We start from the raw sequence: 11,627 nt of genomic DNA, 5'->3' as shown, positions 1-11,627 counted from the left end.
CTCTCTCTCTCTCTCTCTCTCTCTCTCTCTGTCTCGGGTTTTGAGCTATGGGAGAATTAAGACAGGAGAGGCGGGGATGGGAGGGAACTGTTGTTACAACAGGATTTGTTGACACCCAAAAGCTAAGAATGCTTTTGTGTTGCTGTGTACAGAGGACTGATTATTTGGGTGCTCACCGAAAGGCCTTTTCATTTAATATTATGTTTTAGTCACACAGGTATAATTTAGTTTTGAACTTTTGTCAATATTGGAAGATACAATTTTATGAAATATTTTTAACTGGACTGCTTTGCAAATGATAGTTGAGACTGTCACTTTAATTTTTTATTCTGTTGCTGTTACCTTGTGTGAAAGAAACTAAGACTCCAAAAACTGTTAACTTTTAAAAACCACTCAGAAGGAATTTTTCTTTAAAATGTTTAGTTAATAAAACAAAGTCCAGCAACAGCTTTTGACTAGAATATGATCTATCTTCAGATATGTTTGTTCCGCCTCAATTTTTTTCTCTCCCCTGAGAAAGTCTTAAAGTATAACTATGTAAGATAGGTGTTAAGAGAATGAGAGAAATTATACAAAATGATACAATGAAGCATGGCAGATAACAGCTAAGGAAATGAACATTTATGCAGATGCATCTCTGGATTAGGTTATCTTTTTATCTTAATAGTTTTAATTTTACAAATTATAAATTATATAGCCACTGGTAGAAAGTAATCTTTTGATTAGATTTTTAATTTTACAACATTTTTTTAAAATTAGTTTTCCCCTCCCTTAACTCTTCCCAGACCTTTCCCACTTCCCCACCAACCCAAATCAACACCTTTTCTCTTTGTTTCATTAGAATTCAAACAGTATATACAAAAGATAATAATGATAATAAAATAACATAAAAATAAGCCAGGAAGTTGTAGCGCACGCCTTTAATGCCAGCACTCAGGAGGCAGGGGCAGGCAGATCTCTTCAGTTTGAGGCCATCTTGGTCTACAGAGTGAGTTACAGGAGAGCCAAAGCTACACAGAGAAAACCTGTCACAATACACATCAGAATAGGACAAAACAAACAGAAAAAACAAAAAGCACAAGAAACAGACACTAAGATGTGTCAGATGTTTGTATTAGAAAGCAGTTAATACTAAAACATGTTTAAATGTTTGGATTTTCCTAGTGTTTTGTAGTTTCAGTTTAGTCTTTTGCAACTTTGGCATTACTATTTTTCTCCCTTAGACATATAATGTCTGGATTTTTGGAAGTTGTAATGCCCTTTAATAAAGACATGAAAAAGATTCTGTAGATGTTTGCTGGGGTATAGTTTACTTGTAGGCACGAGTAGTAACAGCACTGTTATTACTTCAGAAGCAGCCTGGCAGCTCCCTTCAGGGTTTGTTTGACTCCATACCAGGGCCTGTTAAAATAAAGACACTCTTTAGCTAGCAGATGAGAGGTAGACGGACTGACCACCTCTGGGTTCTGACAGCCTGCTGAATGAAACTTAAGTTGGGGCATATTTAGAAATGTAGTGAAACATTATAACTTTATCATTATCAACTTGTGGTGTGGATATTAAAGAGGAGTCTTTGAAGTTCATAAACTCTGTTCTAGATAAATCTTACACCCCCCTTAGCTTAAGGCCTTCCCAGTAACCTCCCAAGTTGTGCTTTATCTACTGACCTGACAGGACTGGATTCATAGATATGCAAAACTGTCCCCTTACTTTCCCCAAGTGCACTCTCTATATGAAAAAGCTGACGCTCTCCATTTGTCAGCTCTCAGATCCTAAATGGTCTCTTTGTTTCTGTATACAGTGTGCATTGATTCAGCAAACTGCTTTGTTTCTGACTCAGAGCCTCTCCTGCTTCGCTGTGCCTCAGCAGTATGGCTCAGCCCTGCCATGGGGAAGACCTCTGTCCACCTAATATAGCAGGGCTCCTGAGCCGGGTGTGATCCTGGTTTGTAGTGGGGTCTACGAAATGTTAGATTTCAAAAAAAAAAAATCATCACTGTTTTTAATATATAAAATATTAGTTAATTTATAAATTGCTTTTGAATGATCAAAATGTAATCATTTCTAAATAGGACTAGAATTTCCCAAGCTATTTTGTGTTATGGTTTGTATATGCTTTGCCCAGGAAGTGGCCCTGTTGGAGTAGTTATAGCCTTATTGGAGTAGGTGTGTCACTGTGGGCATGGGCTTTAAGACCCTCATCCTAGCTGCTTAGAAGCCAATCTTCTCCTAGCAGCCTTCAAATGAAGATGTAGAACTCTCAGCTCTGCCTGTAACATGCCTGCCTGGATGCTGCCATGCTCCCACCTTGAAGATAATAGACTGAACCTTTGAACCTGTAAGCCAGCCCCAATTAAATGTTGTCCTTATAAGAGTTGCCTTGGTCATGGTGTCTGTTCACAGCAGTAAAACTCTAAGACATTTTGGAATCCTTTAGTTCGGCATCTTTAATAATATCTACCTTTTATGAACGGAACTGCTAGGTACTGGTTAAGGCACTGTAATATTTAATTTGGAGACAACGTGTGAGGTAAAAGTAATCTATATTTTGCTGATAAGAAAACCCCATTAGAGCTAAGTGACTTAACTGTGCTATAAAGGACTAAGTTGCAGGAATGGAAAGAAGGCCCAGCACAGTGCAGCTGCCGAAGATACACATATTCTAACACCACTTCAGAAAAAGTGTGTGCCTCTGTATCTATACTGCTTCATGCTTCAGCCTTCACTGACCACTCAGTGCAATCTATTTTGGGTAGAGCAGTTCAAGCTATTTTCATTTTTCTTATCTGAGAAAAACTTGTGAGATTGTGTGGTGTTGATTAGTGATGCTAGTCTAGCTAGTATCAGTGGCTTCTCTTTCTGAATCAGTCACTGAAGTATTTTATAAACACACCTCTATAGACCCAGCAGCATATCAAGCACTTTGGTTTTTCTTCTATTCTCTCATTACCTGATCCTAATAACCAATAACAGCTTCAGAGAATGGCAAATTGTCAGCCCTAGGAGAGGAAATCTGAGGATCCCTGAGGATGCAGGGCATCTATAGGACTTCAAAGGCCACTACCGAGGCCATGGAAGCTATCAGAAAGTGTGTTTATGGTGGGGTTTGGATGACACAGTACACTGGCGCTATGGCTTGGAAGCTGCTTGTAAATAAGTCATCTCTGGGAGGCTGTTAGAACAGAAGAAACAAAATCCAACTAAGTAAATGGCAGCAGGTGTGCTTTGCAAGAAATAGATTCAAGAAAAGAGGTGTTCATGAGGTCACAGATATGATGGAGTATGTATAGTGTCATCAAGATCACCTTCAGTCTATTAAGAAAGCAAGTATCATCTTTACTTACAACCTATAGTAACATTAGTAAGAAGACAAGCTTATTGCATAAGAGGAAGCAGGTCAGCTAATCTCACTGGGAGGTCTCTATAGGGAGCAGTTTAAGGTTGAAGTCCTATGAGAAGAGGAAGCTGGGGTTGATTATAGTTTCTGTATACACGGAAAGGAAGGTCAGTTGTTAATCACATACTTACTTGGACCTTTTCACTGAGCATGGCACAGGGGAAGGCTTTGCCATTTTTGTGAGTCTGAGGCATCAGGGTCCTTGACATGGTGTGCTCATGTCAACTCTGTACATTCACTCAGGACTCCATCAACTTCCCACGGGGGCCCTCTTTACTCTAACTAAAATTAACATCATGTCCTCTTCCTCCTCTTCCCTCTACTTCCACTTGTACACCTTCCCCTCTTGTTCCCTCTCAAAGCCATGCTGTCTTTTCCTTTATGTGTCTGTAAGTAACTATGTGTGTATGTGTACACATATGTGTGCACACCTGTGTATCCACATGCACACAGGTGCTCCTAAATACGTAAATAAAACCTGCTGGGTCCATTTAGAGTTGCTTGTATGTATATTATTCCAGGGCTGATCACATGGTATTTGGATAACCAATTAGAAGGCTCATTCCTAGGGAAGATTATTTCTCTGGCTCTTGGCATTCTTTAGGTCTTTGTCTATTGGTGGGATAACATAAGATAGCCCCCGTCATGCTAACACGTCTGTTGGAAGTATACTTCTTCAGGGCTTGTCCAGCAGGCATATTATTGAGGCATCATGGATGAGGCTTCCCTGTCATTTCTCCAAGACCCCAATCTCACAGCAGATTTACTGGTCCTCTGAGTCTTAGCGTCTCTCTGCCCCCTCTCCTGAGACATTTCCTGAGCTGCTGAGGTGGTGTTGCAGGTGTATCATTTGAAGCTGAGAACCCCCAAATCACTTGTTCTTTACATGGTGACCCATCGTGGTTTTCTATAATGGTCTCTGTTGCAAAGCGAAATTTCTCTGATGCATTTACTATGGGTGTGAGGAAATTTGGATGCACTTAGGAGCTGCACTGTTTTAGTAAAGCAGTGGTAGGATGTTGTCTATTGACATCACTGGCCCTGAGTAATCGACTAGGTTTCTAGTACCAAGTATTATTTCCCTCCCGTTGAGTAGGCCTTAAGTCCAATTAGACAGCTATTGGTCACCACCAACATATTAGTGCCATTGTTGCATCCTTGGAGTTACCATTCCATGTTGTCTTCAACCTATAGTTTAAATAAAATTACCCCATTTGGTCTACCCCCAAGAGCCATAAACCATCTAACAAACGTCTAACTATCAGGCACGATAAACCCTTTTTCAAGTTCTTACTCAAGGGAGATCAAGAGACTAACAAAACAATATAGGCTATTGCTGTTGCTCTCCATTACTTCTCAGAGGTTGAAGAGGTCTCTGTTGCTAAAGACACCACGCACTGTGGAACAAGACAGGACCCAATGTGAACCTGACTAGAAAGCCTCCTCCCTGGGGACTAGCTTTCTTAGTGCTAGAAGGTGGTGTGCAGGCTTCCAGGGGAGGGAAGCAATCAATAGCAGCTGCAATACCTGTGAACCACAATGACACTAGAGTATTTTAAATGGATCTAGCTTTTTTCCTGACCTGTTTTTTATTTTAACTCAAAAGATTTAGGATTCAAGAGAAAAACATAATGGTTGTATTAAATAAGTGTTCAATTATAAGTAAAAAGCACTTTGTATGTGTTACCATAGTTACCAACCACTCTTTCAGTGTGTTTTTTAGCAGAAAGGGCCTCTGTCACTCAGAGTTAATTTCAAGAAATGCTTTTACAGGAGTGAGCAGAGAAGGTGAACAAGAGTGATCCTCCCCAGTGCAGACTAGTTGAGCTCTCTGCCAGTGAGTTTTAGAGTTCCACCGTTTAGCATTCCATTTGTGAATAGGAATTTTTTTTTCAGCCTGAAACAGTGCCAATTTAACTAGGTACCAGAATATATATTATTCAAACTCTAGAAGTCTGTTAGCTTACATAGGATGCTGTTGCAGCTCTGTAGCATTTTAAGGTGATTTAAATAAAGCAGGCTTGTAATAGCAAGCACTAACTGGATCGCAAAGGAGTGAGATGAAGCAGTAAGGATGAAGTCTACTCATAAAATCCAAGAATACCTTTGTGAGTGGCACCTTCACACAGGAAGACCAGTGCATCGTTCCCTGAAGTTGTGCCTTTTAATCTTAGTAGTATTTGGGTCTTACAGTGTTTTGACACTTTTGTAGTCCCAGGTTGGAAGAAAGCTAAATTTTATCTCATGCTGTTTTTTTGTTATTTGGGTTTTGATTAGTTTTGTTGAAAGGTAACTTGAGACCACTGAATTGTTGAATGTGCACACTGAGACTACAAAAGTACTTAATAGAGTTGACTGTGTATTTGGGAGAATTGGGTGAAAAACATTGGAGATGATTCAAGAAGGTGGCTGAAAGAGAGACAGGACAAGAATCCAGTGAGGGTAAATGTTGTAGGGTACAGGGGTCACAGAATGACATCATAGGGTGAAGTACAGAAGATGCTCTAGGACCTTGCCAGAATGACAAAGATTGTATGTCAGAGTTTATGAAAGTTGGATGTCTTTGATATTTAGTCATTGTGGTACATCTTGGCTACTTCTCTTTCCCAACTGATGGACCTTGTCCCTTCCAGAGAGTACCCTAAGAGTGACCCAGCTTTTCTTTAAAACCCTCATGCTATCTCCACAACTCCCTTTTTACGATTCTCTGTAACTACAAACCACCTCATTTTGTTCTGTGCAGGTCTAAAGAGTCTTACAGGAAGTATATGTTAACGAGGAATTGGCAGAGCAACTTAACACAGTTGAAACGTGTTAAATGTTATTAAGGAGGGTGGGTAGGGAAGGGAAAGTTATTAAAAACATTTAATGTTGTACTTAGTATTCATAACAACTGTTCATCATAATAATCATCAAAGAAGTCTAAAGATTGGTGGACATTTAGGGGCCTGTTGGTTTAGAAAGACCCTCCCATGGGCAGTTTCATTCTTGTGTGTTCAGCCACACTACACTTGTGGTCAAAGATCTACTGCCAGTTACAGCCAAATGGTATAGCTGTATGTTGAACCTTTGGCAACGGGATCAGTAGTGTTCACCAAGAGGAAACTCTGAGCTGGCTGGCAAGGCATTTCAGGCTGTGGAAACACTGCTGTGGTGCCCAGGGAGCCTAGTCACCTGAGGCCAAACTTGTCTTCTCTTTGTTCTTCCAGGTCTTATATCTTAGCCTCTAGCTTCTTACTACCCCCCACCCCCCACTTAAAAACAAACCAGTGCCCTCCCATCCAGTATGCTGCTGGAAGAGTGAAAGGGGTTATGCAACCACAGAACTTTGGAAAACAAGCTATCCTAAGAGAAGATGATTGCCAGAATGGGACTGGGGAACAAGACTTCCTTTTGAAAAGCAGCAGCACCGCCTACATTGCCTAAATTGTTGTGCTTTCTTTGCCTCTGGAGCAAATTAACAATGCCTGAGGCCAGTGTTTTATTCAGTTGGAGGCTTCAACTTGTGTAGCCTCTGTTGGGCATCTCAATGGTGCTCACCAGGACTGTGTTGAACACCATTTCTCCCTGTCCTCACGTTTTTCCTGTTAGAGTGATAATTCTCAATGATTCATTCATAATGAGTCCATTTTTGCAAAAGGCTAGAGGTAAGTCTTTTACCTCTATGTTTGAAAAGCTAGTTGTCTGGTAATTAAACCACCTCAACAGCTAGTAGGAACACCTTAACATTGTCCAACAGTAACGTGTTAGAGATTGTCTTCCATATCAGTCCAGCCTCTACTTCCTGGTGCATGTAAAGTTGCTACTGAAAGGTCTGGGCCCGTGTGCTCTCTGCACATGAATTCAGACCAGCCGAGTAGTCAGCATCTGTACCTAAAATGGCTGCTGTTCTAATTGTCCCTTTCTGGGGAGTTCAGCTCTAAGTGGTTCTTGGGGATCCCTGCCCTACAGCCAACACTGCTACTGCATCTTATGTTACTCTTCAAAAGCTGAAATGCCCACTACCAACTCCCACCTGCTTACTGGTCTGGACAGTTATCCAGATAGGCTTTCAAGGCCATGGAATTCTACATTTTGAAGAAGTGACCCTCAGGCACTGATCTAGTAGACACCATCACAGATAGTTTCAATCAGCTGGGATTTCTGTAGCCATCCAAAACTTAGCTTCTTCTGTGTGCAGAGAAAATACAGGCACTGAAGGGTTCATGAGAACTGCTAAAGAGCTCGTGCTCCTGTGATTTTCAAAGATGAATTGTTCAACACAAGGGACAGAGCTTGGTGTTGGAGCATTTGTTTGCCAAGCATGCAAGAAGCCCTGGATTTGATCCTTAAGACTGGGGAAAGCTTAATCACATTGTGCCATATGGTGATATGTTTGATTTTAATTATTGTTCTCAATGAAGGTTGATGTAGGAGTGGTGCACCTTACGCCCTTGATACAGCCCAAGATCAAGCAGCCATTCAAGCTGGTAGAAAAAGTTGTCCAGAATGTGTTTCAGTTTCGAAGGAAATATTGCCACCGAGGGCTTGGGTAAGAATCCTTTTTGACTTTATGGCTCTTAGTTTAGGTCCTGTGGTTAGCAGCATGTCACCGCCACTGAGGAAACGCCCTGGGTTCACCTTAGATGCCATATATAGGTTTGGTTTTGTCCTAAATACAACCTACAACCCACAAGTCTAAAGTTTTTGCTGACTTGCTGCTGGGGAGGTCTTGGCTTCTGTCAGGACTCATTTGTACAAGTTGCTGTCTCTGTCCCTTAAGACACACTTGAGAACTAGAAAGAAAATATAACTTCTTAGCAGCCATAATGACATCATGGCTCTATCTTCCTATTTTCACTCAGCGGGAGCTCTTTTGTTCTGTCAGGCTCATTGCTGCACCACACAGGCACATGGTGCCTCCAGAAAAATAAGTGAGTCACGGCCCTGAAGCAACCACACCAATTACTTTTTATCTAGTAGGTTTTCCAATGTTGAGTTGGGTCCAATTATAGTCAGTTAAGAATGAAGAAGGGGCAGTACTTAAAGGTTCTACTTAATATAGTCAACATATAGCTGCTTAAAAGGGCTCAGTGTTTAGCACACATTGTTCATTCTCTTAAGAGTTAGACAGATCCATTTTGGTAATCTGTAGGGATGTAGGAAATGTGGGTTAGTGCGGGAGATGATTCCAGGTGTGTTGAGGCAGCTACATCCTGAAACCAAAGCAACTCATAAAACCCTCTTAGAGGATTTTTGCTGACAAGTGTTGTGACTCAGCCTGCCTTTTGTTGACCCCAGTTTTAAAGTATAACTCATACATCTATTCCTGCTAGCTCTAATTGGAGGTTTTAGGCATCACAAAAGCTACATCTTACTTTTGGAAGCCCTGGAATTGGTCTAGCCTAAAGCTGGTCCTACTGTTTCCAAGGCAAACCCTCCTCCCACAAACTAAGTGATGAGCCCTATTCATTTCAGTGCACCTTCCTCTGTACAGAGAGGAACCAAATATAGAAATACATTCTGAAGGATACTTGTTAATATTTTTCAGTCACAACACATCACAAAGTAGTCCTAAGTGTGAGAATCTATTATCAGACACTCTACCCTGAAGCTGAGCTCATTGATCTAAGTCATGTCACCTTAAGCATTGGGGAGTCTGCATTACCCTCAAGCTGAAAGGACAATTTATCCTCTACCTGCCATGGCTTCTCCCAAGCCCCTGGGATGAGCTTTGTGGTCAAGGTCCAGGCATACTTTTGCAGGGTTTCAAGCATCCAAGATCACTCAAAAAATAGTAGACTTGGTTTAATTAAATGAAGTTTAAAGGCAGGAGAGATGGCTCAGTGGTTAAGAGCACTGACCGCTCTTCTGGAGGTCCTGAGTTCAAATCACAGCAACCACATGGTGGCTCACAACCATCTGTAATGAGATCTGATGCCCTCTTCTAGGGTGTCCAAAAAATAGCTACAGTGTACTTACATATAGTAAATAAATAAATATTTTTTAAAAATGAAATTTAAAATAGATACTTTGAGTTTTAAAGATGATTGAGAATTATTTGTTTTCAGAACAGATAATAGCACTTTGTAAAATGAGTCACACTTTTGTAGTAAGGTTTGAAGACTTAATATACCCAGGTTATTGAGAACCAAAATCAGAAATTTATTACATAAGATATAATAAAGCTTTTATTAAAATGGGGTAAATCAGGTTTGTTTCATTTTACCTTGGGAAGGTAGTTTTCCTTTGTGGACACACCTTTCAAGTCTTAGCTTAGACCTGCCTCCAGAGAGTCACACCCAAGGACCCAAGAGGCTCTAAACCCAAGCCTCAGGCATCTACCGAGGTGCCATTTTGAAGTTTACAAAAGATATATCATGATGACATAATAATTCAAGTAAAATTCTTCCCCCTCTCCCACTTTCCTCTCAGGATGTTATTCCCTGAAGCGCAACGCCTAGAAAGCACTGGAAGGCTGTTACAGTTGGCAGACATTGATCCAACTCTCCGGCCCACCCACCTCTCGCTCATGCATTTTAAGAGTTTGTGTGATGTATACAGAAAAATGTGTGATGAAGACCCACAACTCTTTGCTTATAACTTCAGAGAGGAGCTCAAGCAAAAGAAAAGGAAAGGCAAAGAAAAAGACGGTGACTCAGAAAGCTGCAAGTTGTAATTGCTGTCTTCGGGGTCCCGCCTGACAGTTCTATCCACAGTGTGGATCTCCACATATGTATGTACTCCCTACCACTCTGTAAAGACAAATACCAATGCCCTCGTGCCATTGACCATTGAGCTTGGTAAGAAAATAAATACCAAGTAGATACAGTGCAAGCTTTCCTTTAATTTATATATGCTACATAGATTTGACATGTTTAGTAAAAACAGCATTTATTACAACCTTCTAAAATGAAATATCTGTACATTGTCCCCCTAAACCATGTAAAAATAACTTAAAAGTGCTTTAAATAAAGCAAAAACTAACAGCTCAAAGAAAATGCCCAATGGACTGGAAGGGAGGGCTCTTTTAAAAGCTGTTAATCACAACCTTCCCAAGCACAGTGCTCTTAGAGTCTTGCCTGCTCTCCCGGCAGCCGCTGCTCTGGGCGCCACTGCTCTGGCTACATCCTGAGTCCAGTGAGCTGCCCTTGCTGGGCTCGCTGGGCCACTCGCTGCTGGAGGATGTGCTGAGGACCTTCAATGACCTGGTTGAGGCTACCAAGAAAAAAAAGCACATAACTTAAAATAATTAGAATGCAATTTTATTACAAGACTAAATTATTTGACTCCTGCTCAAAAGGGACAGAAGCTAGTAATTTACAGATTCTGACCAACTAAATCTAGTTTTCCAATTCACAATAAATTAAAATAACTTAAATCTTTACAAGTTTTGTGGAAAAAAAAATATATATACTGCATAAAACCCAGACATGAATAGTTTTCCTGCAGTTTCTGTTTTCCACCAGTTTGAAAACAAATGAGCATTGTAACCACACTACACAAGTCATACTATGATTTGCCATGGCTCTGTGCTTCATAAAAACACTCCTCATTAACTACTGAAGTTAAACTCTGGACACTGAATTCTCTCTCCAGAACCAAATTTAGATCGATGCTGGCAGTTTCTGGGTGGCTGTCCAGGGACTGGTGACGAGTCTGCGCCTTGAGCAAAGTTCCTCTGCCCCTCTTGGTACTGTTTGCTTTTCGTTTAATGGGGCAAAAGTGGCCCCTGACCAGCTTGGGTTGTTCACCTGGCCCTGTGAGAGGCTGCTGCCCAGCTGGGTGCACGTCGGGTTCCTCAGAGATTCTCAGTCTCTGGAACTGAAGCTCAATGTCCTTAGTAGGGCTGCCCTGTTTCAGAGGGTGCTGGAAGTCCTCATCTTCATCACTCAGAATGTCGCTTTCTTTGATGAGACCATCTGGAAACTCTGCCAGGCATTCATGCGAGTCTTTCTCCAGCTCGGTGCTCTTAGAGTCTTGCCTGCTCTCGGCTACCGGGCAGCCGCTGCTCTGGGTGCCACTGCTCAGGCTGCACTCATCCGAGTCCAGTGAGCTGCCCTTGCTGGGCTCGCTGGGCCACTCGCTGCTGGAGGATGTTCTGAGGACCTTCAATGACCTGGTTGAGGCTACCAAGAGAAAAAAAAAAAAAAGCACATTTCTCCATATGACACAGGAACAGAGTCTACAATACAGAGTTAGGGCCCCAGGGATGGCACCTACGTGAAGATTTTATTATGGGGAGTAGGCG

At 41.4% G+C, this 11,627-nt stretch overlaps 2 protein-coding genes across 7 annotated transcripts in view; one reads left to right on the top strand and one right to left on the bottom strand.

Moving 5' to 3' along the window:
- Tfb1m (transcription factor B1, mitochondrial) overlaps positions 1-10,359 on the top strand; it is a 36,831-nt gene extending 26,472 nt beyond the window's left edge. The window contains exons 6-7 of one of the 2 annotated variants that reach the window (XM_031353074.1): positions 7,801-7,928; positions 9,812-10,359. In XM_031353074.1, the coding sequence (XP_031208934.1) occupies positions 7,801-7,928; positions 9,812-10,055 (372 nt within the window). In that variant the 3' untranslated portion in view covers positions 10,056-10,359. The remainder of the gene's footprint in view (positions 1-7,800; positions 7,929-9,811) is intronic. The other variant, XM_031353072.1, reaches the window with a different exon arrangement.
- The window catches only part of Tiam2 (TIAM Rac1 associated GEF 2), a 122,725-nt gene continuing 121,301 nt past the window's right edge, over positions 10,204-11,627 (bottom strand). For all 5 annotated transcript variants that reach the window (XM_031353062.1, XM_031353061.1, XM_031353063.1 and 2 more), the window contains one exon: positions 10,204-11,505. In XM_031353062.1, coding sequence (XP_031208922.1) covers positions 10,889-11,505 — 617 coding nt within the window. In that variant the 3' untranslated portion in view covers positions 10,204-10,888. The remainder of the gene's footprint in view (positions 11,506-11,627) is intronic.

This window comes from Mastomys coucha, unplaced genomic scaffold, assembly GCF_008632895.1.
Source record: "Mastomys coucha isolate ucsf_1 unplaced genomic scaffold, UCSF_Mcou_1 pScaffold5, whole genome shotgun sequence".
NCBI classification, from domain to species: domain Eukaryota; kingdom Metazoa; phylum Chordata; class Mammalia; order Rodentia; family Muridae; genus Mastomys; species Mastomys coucha.
Note: the sequence above shows the minus strand (reverse complement) of the source record. Positions and strands in the feature narration are given on the sequence as shown.